At 29.2% G+C, this 21,622-nt stretch overlaps 1 protein-coding gene across 1 annotated transcript; it reads right to left on the bottom strand.

Moving 5' to 3' along the window:
- Positions 1-1,744: 1,744 nt before the first annotated feature.
- LOC113377601 lies at positions 1,745-20,647 on the bottom strand. The gene is made up of 7 exons (XM_026617972.1): positions 20,454-20,647; positions 12,190-12,340; positions 5,705-5,969; positions 5,187-5,301; positions 3,874-4,003; positions 2,526-2,811; positions 1,745-1,899 (listed from the first exon to the last, which is right to left on the bottom strand). The coding sequence occupies exons 1-6, from the start codon at positions 20,645-20,647 to the stop codon at positions 2,539-2,541; spliced, it is 1,128 nt and encodes a 375-aa protein (XP_026473757.1). The 3' UTR covers positions 1,745-1,899; positions 2,526-2,538.
- Between the last annotated feature and the right edge of the window lie 975 nt (positions 20,648-21,622).

Here is a 21,622-nt window from a genome sequence, read left to right as displayed (position 1 = left end):
TTTTATGTATTATATATTGTGTTCATATATAAGTTGTTCTTGTCTTGTTTATACCTTATTTTTATATTCCCTATTGCTGTTTTCGTTTTGATTTACTTGGCCGCCAGTGAATTGCAAACTTAAATAAAGCTTTAAATAAAGTAATTTAAAATAATGAAATGAGTAACAAGTCTAATAAATCTTCCAATAACTATAAAGATAGATAAAAATGTGTATTACTATTTTTATTTGGCAATTCATAAAAAACTTCTATTCATTTTAATGATTATAAGTTCATCAAAAGGTTAACTGCATTGTTTATTACTGGCTCAGTAACAATAATTGATATTGCGAAATCTATGCACTACATATTATGCAATATTTATTAAATCACCTGTTATTTTAACTTCTATTTGCAAATTTTATAAATATTAAACATTTTGATTTATATATATATATATATATATATATATATATATATATATCATCAGTATCTATCATCACTACACTTGCTTTGTAACCTTGATCAGTGTTCATAATGCACCGCTATTAAAAACATAAAATATAGGAGGGCAATATGTGCTCCTTTAATTTCTTATTATTAATATAATAGTATATTATTATTTTACACAATTGTGTAAAATAATAATATACTATTATTTAATATACTATACTATTATATAAATTTAGTGTTCAATAAATTTTACATAATAATTATTTTTTTCTGTTGTTTTTCCTGGTTTGATTACTGAATGATGACACACATCAAGTGTCAAAACGTTTAATGTAATAAATATTTTTTTTATTTAATCTTTCTTTTTAATTCGACGATTGGGTTGCAAAAATATTACAAATATGTAACAATGTCAACAAAACTACCATCATATATATATATATATATATATATATATATATATATATATTATATATATATATATATATATATATACACACATATGTAAATAAATCACCTATCCACACAATGTATCCTTTTATACACTAATTTTATTGAACAATGTTGAAGTTACAAACACTTCAAGACTATGCTTTAAACAAATTATGATGAGCCAAACATAGCCTGAAAACCTTTAACTTGAACATCATTCGATATGATCTTTGCCGTTCATGCTATATATATATATATATATATAAATATATATTATATTCTATATTTATAAATAAATATGAGTTTTGAAACGTTTCTAACTTTAACAGCATTCAAAATTATTTATGCCCCTAATACTTGTACCCCCTATATATATATATATATATATATATATATATATATATATATATAATATAAATACACAGACTTTGTGTATTTGAAACCCATTACATTTTAAGTATTTTTTGAAGCTTTTCCAATATAGAGCCCAAATCACAATTGAACAATATAAATATTTAGGTTTCTGTAAAAGAACTGATGATCCAAAGCTATATATAAATTATTTCCATTTAGCAATAACAATAAAAATCTAAAACATTTCATTTGATATGTTTTCAGTATTTCAACAACCGATACCATTGCATTTTACTTCTTAATTTACTTGTGGGTTACATAAGTATCCACAGCCGCATGTACTGCTTTATTATGTGATAAAATCTGTTTTTGTAAACTGTTTAGTTTAAACATGAGTCTTATTACTAATAATATTTAGAGGCATATTTAAAGAGTCACAAATATATAACAAAATATAAATATTTTATTTAAAAATATTGGAAACAACTTTTGAATTTTGAATAAAACAATGCTCTTTCTTTTTGATTGAAAAATATAATTATTTTATTTAAGCATTATTGCGACAGTCCTTTGTCTTTCTGTTTTAGTGAAGAGCAATGGTTCACTTTGCAGCTAAACATAATGTTTTAGACTGCCCTCAGCATAGACATCAAACCATTTTAACATTAAGTTTCAGCCAACTTAAAAGAGAAAATATTATTGTAATAGATAATTTTAAACAAGAGTTAGGGAATTATATAATAATAATGTTAATAATACATTTATCTGAATATGGAATACCGTTTACTGTGAATAATTTAAATAAAATAAATAAAAGAAAAAAGTATTTTAAAATAACTATTTTAAACATATTGAAACTCAAAAATTAAAAACACCTACATAAAATCATCCAACAATAAATTTACGAATTAACTAATACATGAATCTTATAAAATTTTAATTAGCTAATTTCATATTGGGTTAGTATTTGAGAAAAAAACGTGGAGAAAATTGGTAAAAGTACACTTAATGAAATTACTTTTATGTTTTTGATTTTAAACATTATCTTTCAAATTTGCAAAGAATTGGGTTTGTCAGAACTAATGCCGATATATATACTCCAGTCTCATTTATATACTTCAGTCATTTTTCATCGTTTATAGATAAAAAATAAACTGAATACATACACACATACACACACACACACACACACATATATATAATATATATATATATATATATATATATATCAATTGAATTCATCCTGAGCAATAATTTTTCTTATAATATATGAATCACGAATAATATCAAGTGAGCAAAATTCTACCTGAAGTAAATTATTAAAAAGTTTGGATAGGTCGATACAGGCCGGTGTAGCCGCATAGTCTAGCTCTTAATGCAGGAACCAATAAAGCAGCGGCTGTGAGATCTTGCAGTAAATGAGCGCATTCGCAAACTAACAGATACATTTTGTCCCCGCGAGAAGAGACGGATTTGTGTAATGCAATGCGCCTCAGTCCTGCTGCTCGCGGCAGGTAACGGTACAACATCCTGGCTCCCGTCCAGTACAGCCAGTTGCGTTCAAATCGCTCGCCGTCGTCACCTTCGAATACCTATTATAATATCATAAGATTTATAAAAAATACATTAGATATTATTTTATTATCATATTCCAGAAGGAGAAGTTTATTTCTCCATAAAATCCAACTTGCTAATTTTATGTTTTCTCAACGTTTCAAGTCATTCTGAATCGTTTGAGATTAGAATTGGAATATATATATATATATATATATATATACATATATATATATATATACATATATATATATATATATATATATATATATTTTGATGAGTTATTTAGAATCGGGCAGTTTTATTACATTCAGTTTTTAGACGTTAGTCAAATTGTACACACTAGAATGTAAGCAAAAAATTGTCAAAAAAAATTAATTAGTTTAAATGTTCCAATTATTAATTCCCTGGTTTATCACTGTGTAATAGTGTAGTGTATTTTTGTATAATTAATTTCTTTTTCCACTGAATGGCGGTCTCGATAAAGACCGAAACGTATGGATAAATAAAGTATTTCAAAACTACTTTAGTTTTTTTCCTTTACTTGGTGTTACTGCCCGATTCTAAATAACTCATCAAAATATATATCAACACCAAACTCACACATTTCAATATATATATATATATATATATATATATATATATATATTATATATATATATATATATATATATACATATATATATATATATGATTTAGTAGTTAATTTTGATGTTGAGATATATGAGTAAGTTCTTTAAGGAAAAAACAAAGATTTATAAAATAATCTTCAATTCCAAACGTTTCGACAAACAAATTGATGTCATCATCAGTGGATATTGAACTTGGTATCTTACATCTAAAGATGTGTACACAGCACATTGACATTGATACAACTAACCAGTCAATAATCATGAATTTCTTCCTTTTTTATATATATAAATAAGAAAAATAATGAGAATTTTGTTTCACAAAAATGTAGAAAAAGTTTAAGTATATTTGCACAGAAACATGTAATAGCTATGGTCTCTGATTTATAAATCTTTGATGTATCGATCTTAAAGAATTTACTTTACATATACTATATATATAGTATGACTTGAAGCCTTCTAAGAACTTACCTTATAAACGCTAATGATATATCCAGTAGTGGGTGTATGACTTCTTTTAACTGCACTAACATCTCGTAAAGGTGGACGACATATTGCAGCAACTTCACAATAAAGGTCTAATGTATGTGCTGCCGTATATCTAAATAAATTATTATTATATTAAAAGATCAGGCTATTACTTAAAAACCATTAACACATAAAACTAGAACATTAATCATTGCTAACATTAAAATATATTTATCAGTGCTTGTAATATAAAATGATTGTATAAATTACACATTGTTACAAATTTATACACCCAGGCATTTTATGGCTGTGTACCTAATTTCAAAATGCAAATACATTAATATTTCTTCATTGAATAGCATACAACAATAAGTTAACAACTGAACTATGAAAATACTGTGACCAAATAAAAATAATTTTATTTCTTTGATTGAATTGAGTTGATTTAATTTTTATTCTAAAAAAACGAACAACTGTTTTTGTCCGATAAAATTTTATACATATCTAAAATATTCACTTAGCAGATATAAACCTTTTATCACAATTCATGTGAACGTATTTAAACAGATTTATTGCTTTTACTAGAAACAGATTTCTATTAAGAGTATTTTCTATCAAATATTTATTTTGAAATAAAAACAATGATAAATATAGAATATAAATAAACTGATGTGCTTCTTAGCATAATAAAGCAATAATACGAATGAATACAAGCTTGTGCATTATAATACATTGTTTCTCAAAATCGGCTGTGATAGATGTTGAAGAATATTGACTTAGTAGTCTTACTTAATATATATATATATATATATATATATATATATATATATATATATATATGTATATATAAAACTGCATGTATTTTATAGCTCAAGAAACAATGCTTGGAATATGAGTGCTGTGCATAAAAATGCATGCGCTCATATATAACTATTCGCAATACATTAATAAATAATTATAACACATACACGTGTTTACATATACATAATGTAAGAGCCCGTAATTTTGGAACATTCAACTATTTCAAATTTCATCTCCAATATAATTTTTGTAAAAATTACTGATGTTCCAATATCACCAGCTCTGTACATATTTACATATATACCTGTCCACCCATGCCTGGTCTTGGCAACGACTGTAACAAAAATACTTACATATATATACTTACAAATAGAATTGTATTTTAAAGCGAAGGCAAAAGAGTCTAATGAAAGCATCAGAATGAAAATCAGATATTTACATTTGATAAAAAATAAAGTAAATTTATCATACAGGAATAAAAATTCATAGAATATATTTAAATACGATTGTTTTACCTTAAAGCTCTTGGTTCAAATTTGCTCAAAGAAGCACTTCTTAAATTACTGTAAAATAATGCAGGATCATTCTGCTGCGTATTGATCACATAGTATGATATAAATGGAAATTCAGCTGAAAAGTAAAAATTATGATAAATTACTAACTACTACTATAATTGACTAACTATACAATTATTGATTAGACTTTAATTATTAGACTTCAGGATAGTTTCTGTATTGTTATAGTCATTTAAACTAAATATAGCTCTTCGTAATGGTTCTATTATGTCAAATCAGGCATAATCTAAATAAATCTTAACGTGGCAAAGGATTTTAAAGGGGCTATCTTTTCATATTCGAACACAAAGGTTCTATGCTACAACTGCTACTAGCTACTTGCAATAATTAGTTCATATTCCATTTTAACTATTTAGAAATTATAAATAATTTTAAAGTTCAATAAAAAAATTGAACATTGAAAAATTCTATTATTGCTTTTGTTATCCTTTTTCCATTGTAATAAATAATTTATATACCATTTCTTTCCATATTGGCCAATAACATTCCACTAAGTGCTGTATTTGTTTGTTGAACTTCGGTCAGCAATTCTGAAGCAGCCGTTCTTTGTTTGAATAATGGATGAGCCAAAGGGGATTCTAAAAGAGGATCTATTGGTTCTAAAGGGCTCATGAGGTGAGCAAGTACGCACAACTTTGGGTCGGCCACCTCGAGGACACTAAGGGGCCCTGGCGATGTTGCGGTGGTTTCCGTGGAAGATATGGTTGAGGACGGGGTTGGCAGCTGAAAAGTAATAAATTGTATTAATAATATTAATAGTATGTAAGTCATTAAAGGATAGTAATAATCAGTATAAAGTTTCATATGACAATTAAATTTAATACATTTAACATTGTTATTAACATATTGTTTTTATTATTGTTATTATATATAATTAAATATTCTACACTGAGTTGACTTTTAAGGTCAAATAGTATTTTGATGCACAGATATGCTTTCAACCCTAGTGTAAGTGGCATTTTATCTTAAGGTAAGTTGCATGAATTAAATTGATACTGACTTAATCAAAAAGAATTAATAGAGCTATTTAGACAAAATTTTCAACTATCTATTTTGAAGACATAGTTTTTGCTTTCACTAAAGCCCAAATTCCCCGTGTTAAACTCTTTTTTTCGATTAATATTAAATAAAACCATTTCTGGGCTTGTTAGTTGAAAACTAAAAAAAAATTGAACCAAAATAGTATAAATAGGACTATTTCTGTTTGAAATAATTACGAAGAAATATAATAAATACAAATGTTTGAAATAATTTACCAAAGAAGTACAAAATTTTAATTTGAACATTTGAAAACACGCACCTGTTGCGTTCGGAGTCTGACTATTCGGTCTCACGCAACATATGCGTGCGAATGTGTCAATATTCCAAATGCAAACAAACTCATAACATCTGTTATTGCATAAACGAAATTAATTTATTTAACATTTCATTGTACTTCGTGTTCTAAAAATCTATTTTATTTACTATGAACGTCAATGGTAATCAGCAGCAAAACACACTTCGACCCATTATAGCAAACTTTGGCAAACTTTTAAGATTCAACCAGTTATCATCAATAGTTATCATTTCATTGTACTTCGTGTTCTAAATATCTATTTTATTTAGTATGAACGCCAACCGTAATCAGCAGCCAAACACACTTCGACCCACTATAGCAAACTTTGACAAACTTTTAAAATTCAACCAATTTCTGCTCACACTTTCACACACATAATTTTCTAATTTTGGTCTGAAATCATTCAAAATTATATAAAACATTGATAAAAAATCAGAAAGTTGACGAAAACAAATTTATCCTGGAAAGTTACACTTATTTGGTATTTTAAGCACTATTAAGGATGTACACATAGATGTCTAACCATTTTCATCCAAAAATTTAATGGGAATTATACGAAATCTCTGTCGATAATTAAATATTAAATTAAAATCGAATCCATAAACTAAATTTCCCAAATCTAATAATTTTCAATCTATACACAAATTAAATTTACAACTGCCTAATTCCAAAGAGTATAGAAAATTTCCTCCAAGTAAGGTATATTTCGAGAATATTGTTCACATCATATCACACTTATACTGCTACTAGAAATCGTTGAGAGGACCTGATTGGTTCGAATATGTTAAAACAAAAAAGCTTTACCATTCTCCAGTTAGCGTTATGAGTTAATCCATTCAGTAGTCTCAATCTATAAAAATGAACAGTTTTTAGTGGAAAAAGCAGCATTGCTTGGAGTAAGTACACACCAACTTTAATTCTATTCATTAATAATTTAGATTAATATTAGTTATCCATAAAAAATTAATACGTTGTGCAAAATGTCATCCATAATCCGTGCACACATTTTTGCACGTCAAATGGTGTGAAGCATATTCAAGGCAAGTATTGTTTGAGTAGATTTTATAGATCTATTATAGATCTAAAATTTATATACATTATAGATCTACCATCTAAATTCATTTAGATTGTTAAATCATACGCATTTTATGTGATATTTGTTCGTGGGCTTTGGAAATGGTCTCGTTTGGCAATCTTTTCTATTATGTGCTGTCAAAATGTTTTATATCAATTTATAAATTAAAAAAACTAGTTGTAAGTAGCATTTTGCCTTTAGGCAAGTTGCATGAACTTCCTTCCCGTAATAAACTCAAACAATAAAAATAGAGAATCAGCTGTTTAGGTAAAATGTTCAACTGTTTTAACAAAATTTATTTTTATTTCAAAATAAAATTTTCTCTTTTCACTTATCATAATCAATACTATATCCTATTGATGCCTTTGAAATATACTTATAATATTTGTGATTGTATAAATTTAATTACTTTAATTAATAAATTTCATTTAATCCATTTCGTGTTCGAAAAACGTATTTTATTTGAGTGTGGACGGCAGCTGTAATCAGTAGCTGCCTACTGTGCTAAACACAGAACGGATATTCGGCATAGATTCTGTATAAAATTGCTTAAGCGTACGGCAAAATTTTGATGGTTTTTTATAATTCAACCGCTCATCGTAGGCCTATAATATTTTAGTATGTTATTTCAGATTGCGAAATCTATCGTTATACAAAGCTTCATCAAAATCGTCAACAAATATCTTACAGTTTTTTGCATTTTTAAAATCGATTCAAGATTAGGGGGCGTTCATTAATCACGTGAGGTTTTTAGGGGGATAAAATCACGAAATATCACGTTGGGGAGGGAGGGGTATAGTAAATATCACGAGTATTTATTCTTTATCTGATTTTTTTGTTAAAAAATCCAAACATCCAAAAAAATAAAAAAAATTATATTTTTTTCTAGTAACTAAAAATACACATGATGTTTGGTTGGAAACGAGGGTAATTTTGAATATCACCACGTATCATCAAGGGGGAGGGTAGGTCCAAAAATCCTTAAAAAATCGATCACGTGATTAGTGGACGCCCCCTTGTGGGCTAAAACGTAGGCGAAAATTTTACACTTTACTACTAATTACAAAGAAACGGCTCACATACTCACACACACACATACTTTTTCCAAATGTGGTATCATTCGATTCAGAATGACTTGAAACGCCGAGAAAACATAAGATTAGCAAACCGGATTTTTTTTGCGAAAACAAACTTCTCCTTCGGGTAGTTAATGGTATAAAAAAGAGGTACAAATAGTAAAAGTACATAGTACGATTTTGCCTCATTTGTTTGGCTTAATTCACAAGCATATTACATCATCATATTTATTATGTGTAGAATCTTAATTTACATCTACTTATATACAAATGCGCACACACACATATATATTTTTATTAAGATAAAGAAAATTCCAGTAGGTTGTTTATATAATTAATCAGGAATGAGAGAAAATATAAGCAATAATTGTTTACATATACCTTTGTTTACACATAAATATATTGCATTGCCTTAACAATAATAACTCGAATTGTGAATTTTGAAACGTAGTTAGGAATAAACTTTATCGGGCAACGTCAGATCTGTTACAAACAAGCCACGACACCGAACGATTGTGTAAACTAGGATCGACAATTTGTGTAAATTGAACTTTGAATACAAAACTATTAAGATCTTTTAAATTAATATGATCAATTACTACTTATTTTAATTATCATATTAATTTTATTTAAGTTATATAAAACTTGTGTTTTGCAGAAAAATCCAAGCGAGCGTCGCATCGAGTCTATAAATCAAGAGCGACCGCAAAAAAGAGGAAAAATCTGCTTTACTCAACCTAAAGATCATGGAAACAAGAAAAGTCCCCCCAAATCGGGTTAGCTATATTCCCAAAGAAGGCCCAGTATTATCAAAAAAACTAAACGAATTTGGTATTGTGCCCACATTAAGTCGCTTAAGCACAGATCCCTTGGAAGCATATCTTCAGGAGGCGGTTATTACCGCTAAGAATAGAAAAGAATACATGGAGAATATCAATAAGAATAGCAAAAGTGCTAAGCCGAGTTTAGTAAGTGTTAATAAAGATATCGGCGCTAGAGCTCATTGTCACTCGGCTCCAAGGGATTATGTCAAATACCCAGCTATAAAAGAGGAATTGGTCAAGCAGAGCGACAATTATATTACTATTAAGACAGAACCTAGCAAAACTATTCGCTCCGCTTCTAAGAAGGAACACCATACCAGCAGAAATCGTGTCGATATACTAAATGCCGAATCGCGCAGATTACTCAATAAAGATTTAGCGACATTGACGTTGCACGGTGGCCGTCAAGATCGTGGAAGTTCGCGAGGAGATTCACCGGATGTTTCGAACGATAGAAGAAGACACGACCGTTCAGCTCACCATGCAATCTCCCAAGCATCACCTGTCAGGGATGATATGAATAAAACTGAAAGACTGAAGTTGAAAGATGAATTAGGTGTCAAACATCGAACTCGCGAAGACGGCAGCCGAATGCATATGCATAATCGAAGAAGCTCCAAGGAAGATAGCAACAGGAAGTCTGGTAATAGAAGCGCCATAGATGATCTGCCAAAGTATGAACGGGCAGCTTCTACTGTTCACAAGGATTTATCTGCTGCTACAAAGCCTAAAGTAAGAAGCGCGACAAAAGATGACGTGGGCCGTGTACATGTAAGATCCGCCGCGAAGACCGAAAGTACTATTTCGAAACGTACGCAACCAAAGGTTGATTACAGCCCTTCCTTACGATGTCAATCAAAGGAACGCTCGACCAAGTTACATGAACGCGCTACAAAAGAAGATTATCACCGTCGCCGAGATTATTCGGATAGGGAGCGTTCAATTGCAAGCGCCCGAAGACCAGACTCCTCCAGGAACGAAGTCGTTAAATTATTCAGCAGATCTGCCATGAAAGAAGAAGAAAGATTAAACCGGGAAGCAAGAGCTACCGATACCGACTACTTGTAATAATAAGAATTATAAACTGGATCAAATATTTTTGTAATTGATTTTAAAACTGTAAATAAGATTTTCTCAACTAAAATTTTATAGTATGATTTTATATGTATTTTGACACAATTGTATAAATTTTAACTGTTATATTTCAAATTTTAATATATTCAATATAAATACACAAAAAGAATTTTCTTCTAAAAATAAAAAAATGCTCTCAGGATACGGCGATAATTTTATACCCAACAACTTAATACCAAACGCAAATTGCTGGAACCTCCCGTATCGTAATTCAAAATTTTTAAGAGCCCAAAAAGAAAATAGATTTTCTTTGCGAGTTTTGATTTTTTTTTTAACATTTTCTAAAGTTTTGAAAATATTTGAAAATATTGAATATTAAAAAAATGCTTTTTTGAAAATACCTATATTTTTCTAAAATTTGGAATTTTTTTGAATATTGAATTTTCCTTAGAAATTTCTTAAAAGTGTTTAATAACGTATCGGTTGATTCAAATTACACAATATCAGTTTTTGGACCGCTTAATGGCATTTTTCCAAACTTTTTTTTGACCTCCGAACCTGCTGGACCTGCCTTTGCAAAGACTTAATTTTTCATTACGTCAATACAAGTGGAATATTTTTTTATTCATAAATCGGATGCTCCGTTCTCTCACAATCTTAATTTTTTAAAACATTTTTTTCGATCTCCAAAAACGCTGGGCCAGCCTTTGCAAAAACTTAATTCTTCAATACGTCAATACAAGTGGAAAGTTTTTTGATTCATAAATCGGATGCTCCGTTCCCTCACAATCTTAATTAAAACTTTTTTTTCGATCTCCGAAACTGCTGGACCTGCCTTTGCAAAAACTTAATTCTTCATTCCGTTAATACAAGTAGAATGTTTTTTGATTCGTAACTCAGATGCTCCGTTCTCTCATAATCTTAATATTTTAAAACTGTTTTTTTCGATCTCCGAAACCGCTGGACCTGCCTTTGCAAAAACTTAATTCTTCATTACGTCAATACAAGTGGAATGTTTTTTGATCCATACATCGGATGCTCCGTTCTCTCACAATCTTAATTTTTTAAAACTTTTTTTTCAATCTCCGAAACTGCTGGACCTGCCTTTGCAAAAACTTAATTCTTCATTACGTCAATACAAGTGGAATGTTTTTTGATTCATAAATAGGATGGTCCGTTCTCTCACGATCTTAAATGCCATTTCTGCACTTTTTGCTCCGTGTCTCCAAAACAACTGGACCAACTTTTGACTAAAACTAATCAGCACGTCTCCTTATCAATAGGAATCGAATAATTCAAATTGGTTGAGCGTTGCTCTCGAAAACATGGAAGAAAATTGTATCAATACATACGTATATACTACATACACACATACACAAACATCTATTTTTTCTGAGGTATGCCAAAATGTTCAGAAACCTCTGAACTTACCCTACGGGAAGTTAATATTATACAAATAGATAAATTTTTCTACATTAATTAGTTAGTGTTCAGTATCATGATTGATTTCCATCATCAATTGTCTAATCATTTCGTTTTTTTTTTAAATAAAACTTACCGGTACTCCAGCTGGTAAAAATCTGTCTAAGCTATGAACGGGTATTATGAAGCAATCTTTATCTAATGTTGCTAAAGATATTGGCTCTGTTCTAGGTTGTGCATTGGTAACGACGGTCGTGTTCGTTGACCCGCCACTAAAACTTACTTGTCTTGTTGTGCAAGGAGTTGGCAAATCTGAATTCGTATTTCGTCTCACTAAAAAAACATTGACAAAATTTTAATATATTGTTTTCTATTTATATCATTTATTTTTGAACTTAAATATGGATAAAGCAAATTTTAATCGATTTTTCTCAGTTTTAGCATTTATAAAGAACTTAGCACCAAGCATACAATTTGAAGGAAAAGTTATATATGAACTATTTTTGATTACATTTTACCTGAAGGAGTCCATTTTAATAAAGAAACTGATGATCTGCGATCAACTAACGGTTGCGGCATTTCAAAATCTGATGGAGACACCGTCAATGAGCCGGCTCCACCAGTCACGGGTCCACATCTGGGTTCTGGAACAGTACTCGACACAAAATGTAAGTCACAAATTTGATGTAAGAAATATATATATTAGGGTGGTACTTAATATAAATGCTTTCGAATTTATTTACTCCTAAAAGCTCAAATGCTTTCAAATTGATAAAAAAATCCCTCAAAGTCTCAGCTCTTAATATTAACTTTAACATAGTCCGCACTCCAACCAAAGTTTCTTGGTTCTTGTTCCTAAGTAAATACTTATTTTATGAAATATATCAAATTTTGGTTGTAAATTTTCTATTTATGATCAAAATAAGCAGATACAATGTTATTCTCAAAATTTTGACTCTAAAGAAACTTTAGTTGGAGTACGGACTATCTTAAAATGAGTATTAAGAGCTAAAACTGTCAGAGATTTTTTTTTATCAATTTGGAAGCATTTGAGCCCCTAGGAGCAAGGAAATTCGAAAACATCCATATTAAGGATATCATATAATATTATATATATATATCAGAATATATATATATATATATATATATATATATATATCTGATATATATATATATATATATATATATATCAAAAGGTAAAAAATATATAGATAAAAACAAAGATATCCATCCAGGTAATAGATTTCCTTGCCTTTTCCACACAAATGTAATTTCTTGTCTATTCATAGAATTCGATATACATTCAACTAAGCTATTATAAACTAAAGGAATGTAAAGTAATTAATATCAAATCAAAAATTGAAATATTTTCAGACTAAAAAATGGACATAAAATATTTATTTTTGCTCTGACATGTTTCTATTTAAGGGGCACAACTAGTGTAACCGCCTAAAAAAAAGTTAAAAAAAGGGAAAATTATATTAAAAAAACTACGTTATCAATCATTTCAAAACTTCAGGAATATATTTATACATGTTTTAAGAATACATAGTAAAATTTTTGAAAAAAAAAATTAAATATTTTTTAAGTTAACGTCAAAAGGCGCGACAAAAAAAGGCCCTTCACTGTTGCAGTGATTCCGGCCTTCTACGTGGATGAAATTAAAAAAAATTCTCTTTAAACTAGATAATATTGTCTGTAAAATGAACGACGACAAAGAAAAAAAAAATCAAAAATTGACAAAATGACGGCGTTCTTTAAAAAAAAAGTCGAATTTTACCCAAAATTTTGGTCTTTTTTGAACTGCCAAAATTCGATTTTTGATCCGATCAAAAAATCGATAGTTTATTTCACGGAGAAGTATAAATACAACAAAAAAAAAATGATAGTGATCGATCATTTGTTTTGAGTAATCGCTGCAGCAAATTCGGAAAATGCTGTTTCGAGAAAAACGCGTTTAAAGATTAAATGATCGTTATACTATATACTATATATATATACTGATTTAAGATATCGATTTAAAATTTTGGTATGTTATTTTTAAAATATAACCAATCGAAATATGAAAAAAGTGAAAATTCTATTTACTAGTTGTGCCCCTTAAGCCCTTATAAACTAAAGGAATGTAAAGTAATTAATATCAGAACAAAAATGACTGAAAAATAGGCATAAAATATTTATTTTTGCTCTGACATGTCTCTATTTAATAGATCAATATAATTATTTCATAGATCAGCTGATGACGGCATAAATGAAAATATCGATACATTTGTTATCATAAAGATTCTAAAAAATCTTGATTTTTTTGATGTTTGATCATTAAAAATCTTTTATAAAAAAACAAATAGCATATTTATTATCCAAAATATGCAAATGATATCCTTTGTATAGTTTGTCTAGAAAATGTACGCTAATGAGCTCTTGCATATGAAATCTTGCCAAATATAATTCAATTCAAATAAGAGCTCTTCATGGAGAAGAAACGCTAATACAGCAAAATTACCAAAATATTACGTTTCAACACGAGACATACGGATTTATGACAGCTGTTTTGAAATCACTATAGTGCATTATTATTACTTTTTTGTTTTATTATTATTGTATATATCATTATTATCTTTTTAGCACCAAAAACTGTTTGAAGAGTCAAAATAAATAAATTACAAATAAGCAAGTACTATACAATGACTGTACCAAATACAATATCTTTGGGAAATTATTTTAAGAGAAAAAGAAAACTGAATTTTGAGCCAACAGAAAATACATGGAATTAAAATATGAGATTCTAATGTGCTCTCACAAGTTAAAATATTACACATAGTACTCTCTATATAAATATAAATTAAATAGTGATTACTGGTTAACTATAACCCTTGATTTGAAATTAATTGCATCCATTATTATTTCAGCTAATTTGCTTCACTATCATGCAAATATTGATTTATAAAACGTGTTTGTGAGCTGGTAAATAGATCCGCATGATATTTAGATCATAGTCATGATTATATATATATATATATATATATATATATATATATATATAGTGTAGAATAACAATGCAATTATTAAACTAGTGGTGTATGGCATCGTGCCTTAAGGCAAATAGCTAGAACTTCCCGTACCAGAATTAAATATTCGAGGAAAAAAAACAGTAATCAATAAATATTTGACTTGTTTCAAATACAATGGTTTCAAATATTTTCAAAGAGATTATTATAATTACTATATATATATATATATTCGTTCATATAACTAATATACAGTGACGATCTTACCGCTCAAAACACTTGAAAATATTTACATTAAAAAGAGTTGCTGAATGAATCCAACTGAGGATATATTTCTTACGATTTCAATAAGGCATATGAAATATATATATTCATTTTTAAACTGAATTGCAAAGTTAAATTTATTTATTTGAAATATTTAATTAAGCTTTAGAACTTTAACTAAAAAAAAATTAAAATTCGAATTATTTTTGATATTCAAAAAAAGTTTTTTTGAAAAAAAAAAATTCCAAAAGCAATCGTTTAATACAAGCAGAAAGTTTTTTGAATCATTCAAATCGGATGCTTCTCAAAATCTGCCAATTTTTGCAAATTTAGCTCAGCATCTACGAAACGGCTAGACCTGCCTTTGCCAAAATCTAATTATAAGTGTTAATAAATAAATGTTCACAACTGAGATAACACGTTGTGGTCCTTTAATTCACGCTGTTTGTTATTTCTAGAACTATTTCGAAATTACACAAAAAGCTGTTTCCGACTATATCGACAATTAATTATGATTCATTCGCATATAATAACATTAATGAATAAATTGCGTGTTGTAAATATCAAACAATTCGAAAAGGGCTCACGTAATTCCATTGAAAATAAAGCTGAAGTTCATTAACTGATAAGAAAAATACAAAGAAATTGTAAGTGGGATAAGTTAGCACGCAAAATTTCATTGAATTTTTTTAACTTCACTACTTATTTTCTCCTATTGATAAAACTATTATACAAATTACGATAAAAAATCTAAATGGCTTTGTATTAATAAAAACGCATTACAAACCTGTAACTTCGTATTATCTGGGAATAATTGGATTATAAATTAAGTTTGTTGCACGCAAGTAGTGAGTGGAATATTTTAACAGATATTTAATAATTAAAATATATTTAAGTTACATTTGCAAATATATAAATCTACATATCTACTATTGATTATAATGTAAATATTTTCGATAACTCACCTTGATAGTTCTAAAAAAAATATTATATTCAAGTTATATTAGTAGTCGTTTCAACATATGTAATTTTTTTGGTTGTTCATTAAAAATTAAATATATATATATATATATATATATATATATATATATATTAGAGCGGGGCTTAAAGGACCGCTGGTAAAAAGGTCCACCACCGATATCTCAAAAACAAGTAAAGTTAAGATTTTTTTCAACAACAATATCTGAAAGTAGAGGAAAAAAGATGTATAACTAGCCATTACTTTGATTCTTACAAAAATCCATAGCAAAAGTATTTTCATTCGTTGTTGATTATTTTGGTTGTGAGCACTGTTGTTTAGTTTACCAGACCTTAATATAATTTTCAAGTCAACGTTATTTAAATATTTTATATTTATTTAATGTTATTTTTAAGTTAGATTCAACAGATTTTTATATAAGATCTATAAAAGTGCTCCTACATGTGGGTAGGATAAAAAGGACCATTTGAAATTTTACTCTGATAAAAGTGTAAACAATAAAAAATACGAATGAAAAAATTAAATTAAGTTAAAAAAAAAAAACAATTTTACAAGACATAAGTTGGATAAATAGTTAATCCAATTCTGCTGATTATTTCTGACGAAATACCAGACCAAGGTTATATACGCTGTTATCTCTGTAAAAAATGTCCCTAGGAAATTCATATTTTGCATTGGTTGAATATTGTAACTAATAATTCGTAAAATCCTTCTAAAATTAAAAATATGGTATTATACCTGTTTGCCCCTGACCCATTTTAGCCTATGGGGTAAAAAAGACCAGGTGACAAATTTTTGAAAAAACAGCAAAACAGGTTCATTATCTCATTTTTAATTTATGAAATAATAGCTACATTAGTCAACGAATGCAAAATATAAAATGCATGGGTTCATTTTTTACAGAGATAACATCGTATATAACCTTGATCTGGTATAATTTTTTGAAAAACAGCAAAAAAACATTTCTACAATGATGTATTAGCTGGGAGTTTTACTGAACTTAGTCAGATCGTTGTTTGTCTGATATGTTTTCTTTGCTGTGAAATAATTGGTTTGGTTTTCTAAATTTAATTGCTCGAAGTCAAATTGGACCTTTGTGCCCCGTGATACCTTAGTTCGGTTTTCTAAATATAATTCCCCAAAGTTAAATTGGATCTTTGTGCCCCGTGTTAACTTATATTTAATTTTTTTTTCAAAAAGTTTGACTATATAAATATAGGTAAATATGGATTAGCAATTATTAGACGTAATTACAGTAAACGAACTAGATTACTTGGATGAACTAGGCAACATAAATAATTATCATAGCTCATATTGATTATGCGACAATAGGTATGTTAGAATGCTAAAGATATATTATCCTATAATTATGAGGAATAAAGGTTAAGGTCAGAATTGCTGCTACTAGATAGACAACTCCGTCATGACATGGAACTAACAGCTCGTAATGTAATGTACTTTCAACGTGTGTAGCTTTCTTGGTTTGCTCATTCGGCATAATTTTAAACTTTTATGACTTCAATTGTATCATGAGTATCGATTTGTAGACACAAGCATAACGAGAAATGAAATGTCAAGACAATTTTTACATTCAAGTGCACATTGCATATAAATATACATACATAACATGTATAGGGTGGTCCTTAATATGGACATTTCCGAATTTTATTGCTCCCAGGGGCTTAAATGCTTCCAAATTGATAAAAAAAATTCTAAAAGTTTTAGCTCTTAATATTAACGTTCAGATAGCGCGCAATTCAATCAAAGCTTCGTATGGAAATAGCATGGAAAAAGTTTCGAAAATTTTAAAAATGTTTTTTAAGGTATAACTTAACGACAAATGAATTAAAAGTGACAATTCGTGTCATGTTCTATTGAAAATTCGACGCCCTACAAAACAGGTTTTTTTATAATTTGTTTTGTAGAGCGTCGAATTTTGAATAAAACTCTTTCATTTGTTCGCTAAGTTATATCTAAAAAATATTTTTAAAATTTTTGATAATTTTTCCATGCTTTTTCCATACAAAACTTTGATTGAATTGCGCACTATCTAAAAGACAACATTAAGAGCTAAAACTTAGAGATTTTTTTTATCAAATTGGAAGCATTTGAGCCCCTGGCGTATTTCGTAAATGTCCATAATAAGGACCACCCTAATGTATTTATTCGAAAATGGCTTGGTTCAGGAATTAAAAAAAAATAGGACACCAATTAAAGAAAGGTAATTAAGAATTGATTGAATCAGTATAGGATAAGGTGGGGCTTAAAGGTCCGTAAAAAGATCCACCACCATTATATCAAAAGCAAGTATATAATTTTTAATGATACTAGTAGAAAGCAAAAGATCTGTAACCAGCCATCACTTTAATTTTTACGATGCCTCTATTAAGAAATAATCAAAAATGTATCAATAATCATACCGAAAGTATTTTTTTTTAGTTGGCAGTTTTTTTTTGGTTTTCAGTTTATGATACCTGAATATCATAAGATCCGGATAATTGGTTATGATTTTTATTATGCGTTTGTAAAATGTATTGCTATTCTTGAGTTAGATTCAACAGTTTTTTTCAATATAACGTCTATAAAAGCTTACTTGTGGGTAGTAGGGTAAAAAGGATCAACTGAACCATTACATTGGTAAAGGTGTAAACAATAAAAAATAGTAAATCAAAAAGTAAATTAAGTTGAAAAAAAACAATTTTACAAGAGAAACGTTAAATTAATAGTTATTGGACCTGTGTTGATGAATATTTCTTTCGATATATAAGATCGGGATTATATACAATAAAATCTTTGTGAAAAATGTTCTAAAAAAATTTGAATTTCATATTTATCAAATATTGTAGCTATTAATTTCGTAACATCCCTTGAGAAATAAAAATAAGAGGTTGAATCGGTTTGGCCACTTGCTATCCCGCCCATGGGCCAAAAAGGGACAGAAGACAAATTAAAAAAAAAAAGTGAATAAACATATTTCTATAATTAAGAGTTAACTGGAAATATTAGTGAACATAGTTCGATAATGATTTATTTAGTACATATAATAGTATGTGTTGCCATGTAGTGTCATTTAGTTTAGACATGATAATTGCTGAAAGTCAAATTGGATTTTGTGGCTGCTCTACCCTATTGGATTGGATTTTGTGGCTGCTCTATATATATATATATATATATATATATATATATATATATATATATATAATACGTAAGAGTCAAACATTTCATTAGTTTTTAATTTGGGTGTCTGATTCCTTAACATTTACCTACTGTTAAGTATTTTATAATGTATCAACTATAAATAATTTACTTTCGCTTAAACGATTATACATAATTTATTCCTTCGTTTCATTTGGGATATTATTGTCACATTACACACATTGTCGATTTCTATCTGAGAATATGTTTTAAATTTGTCACGCTATAGTACATAATAGAATAACAGCCAAAAATACATGTTCTAAAAGTTTTTCGTCATGTTTTTTGGCACGGTCTCAAAGATATGGCAAGCTAAATAAATTTTTAAACCAAAACAAACTGCATTAACCTGTAATGAGTTATGTTTAGAAAGATATTTTTTTATGTTTTATGTTTAAAATGTATTGTACAATTGACTATCGACGTGTGTGAATGATCGCAATGTTTCATATTTAACATAAAATCATTTATTCGCGTGAGCAATCATAATGTGTCAAACACGTGTCAGTTCGCACTGTTTCCTAATATTTGCTTAAAACGATCATAAAATATCAATAATAAATGCGAGCTACGCTTTTTGAAACTATTTTATGATTATTTCATGACTACTATTGTAACTATTTTAAGCTACACGAATTATGTAGAGAAATGGAAATGATTGTATCTGAAAATCGGGTCATGATAAAGTAATACATATTCAGGCGGATAAAAACATCTCGATTAATTTTATACGTGTAGACCAAATGATACCTGAAATTGTAACATCTATTTTTTCAATAATTCATGAATTCCAAGTAACAAAATGCACAGCTCTAAAACTCATTAGCGTTTTGAATCTTTTTATTTCAGGATGTTTTATTAACGTCGATCCATTTTCTTATTATTCATTCAATGTGGTTATAAAATAATGAACAAAGGAAGTTGTAGGTTAGTATTATCATCTAACCTTCATACTCTGGCTGAAAGCTACTACGGGTCGGGCTGAAGAAAATATGCGTGCGATAATGGTGCTCCTCGACGCCTGCATATCCGTGCTCCCGCGACCGTTTTCCCATGTTTCTTCCGGCGTTACCTTTTCCCCCGTGCTTTCCTCCACCGCCGCCGAATGACTTCTCGGCCCTAAAGTTCTTCCGAAACATCAAATTCATTGTGGAATCGATATATCAGCGTAGTGTATCAGATTACAATCCGATTTTTCTAATTGTCTGTAGAAATAGTTCTCGTGTATGATGTGCGTGTGTGTAATCGCTTACCGTAGGGAGTCTCCAATTAGTGTTCAGATCACACACAAGGCCACACTAGAAGGAGGCACAAAGTCTGCCGTTAATAATTCAAAGACATCGATCACTTTTGTGTTCAAAACACGATAACAAAAACACTGCTACATAGATACAAGAACATCGAGCTGACCGTAGACGAGGACAGTATCGTAAACATAGTTACCGGGTATCGAACGTAAACCGAGGACTGATATGGGCGACCGCGTGCCACGATGGTCAGACCAGCAGTGGCAGTTGAAAACTGAACGTCGCCCTGTCGTAGTAATCGTAACGTGAACGTAGCGTGACGTGAAAATAATGCCTCTTTTCCGAGCCCCTTGCGCCGCGGTGCGGAAGAGAAATAACCGATGCGTGCCCCGTCAGTATACTTGTAGGTGCAACTCATAAGTCCGAGACGGTCAGCGGCGACCGCGCCGACCGCGGTGACCGCGACTCGGCTGCCGAGCTGCCTAATTATAGATTAGAACGGATGCAGGGCTGGTCCACCGGTCGGATCTTTATCAAAATCTCAAACGCGAGATAAAAAATATACAAACCAGTGTAAACACTATACAGTGAAATTAATTTGTGATTTTTTTGCAACTAGAATACATTGCACATGCAATACATTCTATAAAAATAGGACTTCTTGAATAATTCAACAAAAACGTATTATTTGTAACTTGGCCTTTCCATTTGTTGTTACATATTTGGGAACTATTAATGGCAGTGTATTGCAGTAGTACAAACATATAATGTAGTGCTGGACAGGACAGTGGACAAGAAAAATAACCTATGAAGATATGTCATTTATAAAAGTAGGACTTCTTGAATAATTCAACAAAAACGTATTATTTGTAACTT

The sequence above is a fragment of the Ctenocephalides felis genome, unplaced genomic scaffold (assembly GCF_003426905.1).
Source record: "Ctenocephalides felis isolate EL2017-DRISC unplaced genomic scaffold, ASM342690v1 CF-g0.4_SCAFFOLD_01886, whole genome shotgun sequence".
NCBI classification, from domain to species: Eukaryota; Metazoa; Arthropoda; class Insecta; order Siphonaptera; family Pulicidae; genus Ctenocephalides; species Ctenocephalides felis.
Note: the sequence above shows the minus strand (reverse complement) of the source record. Positions and strands in the feature narration are given on the sequence as shown.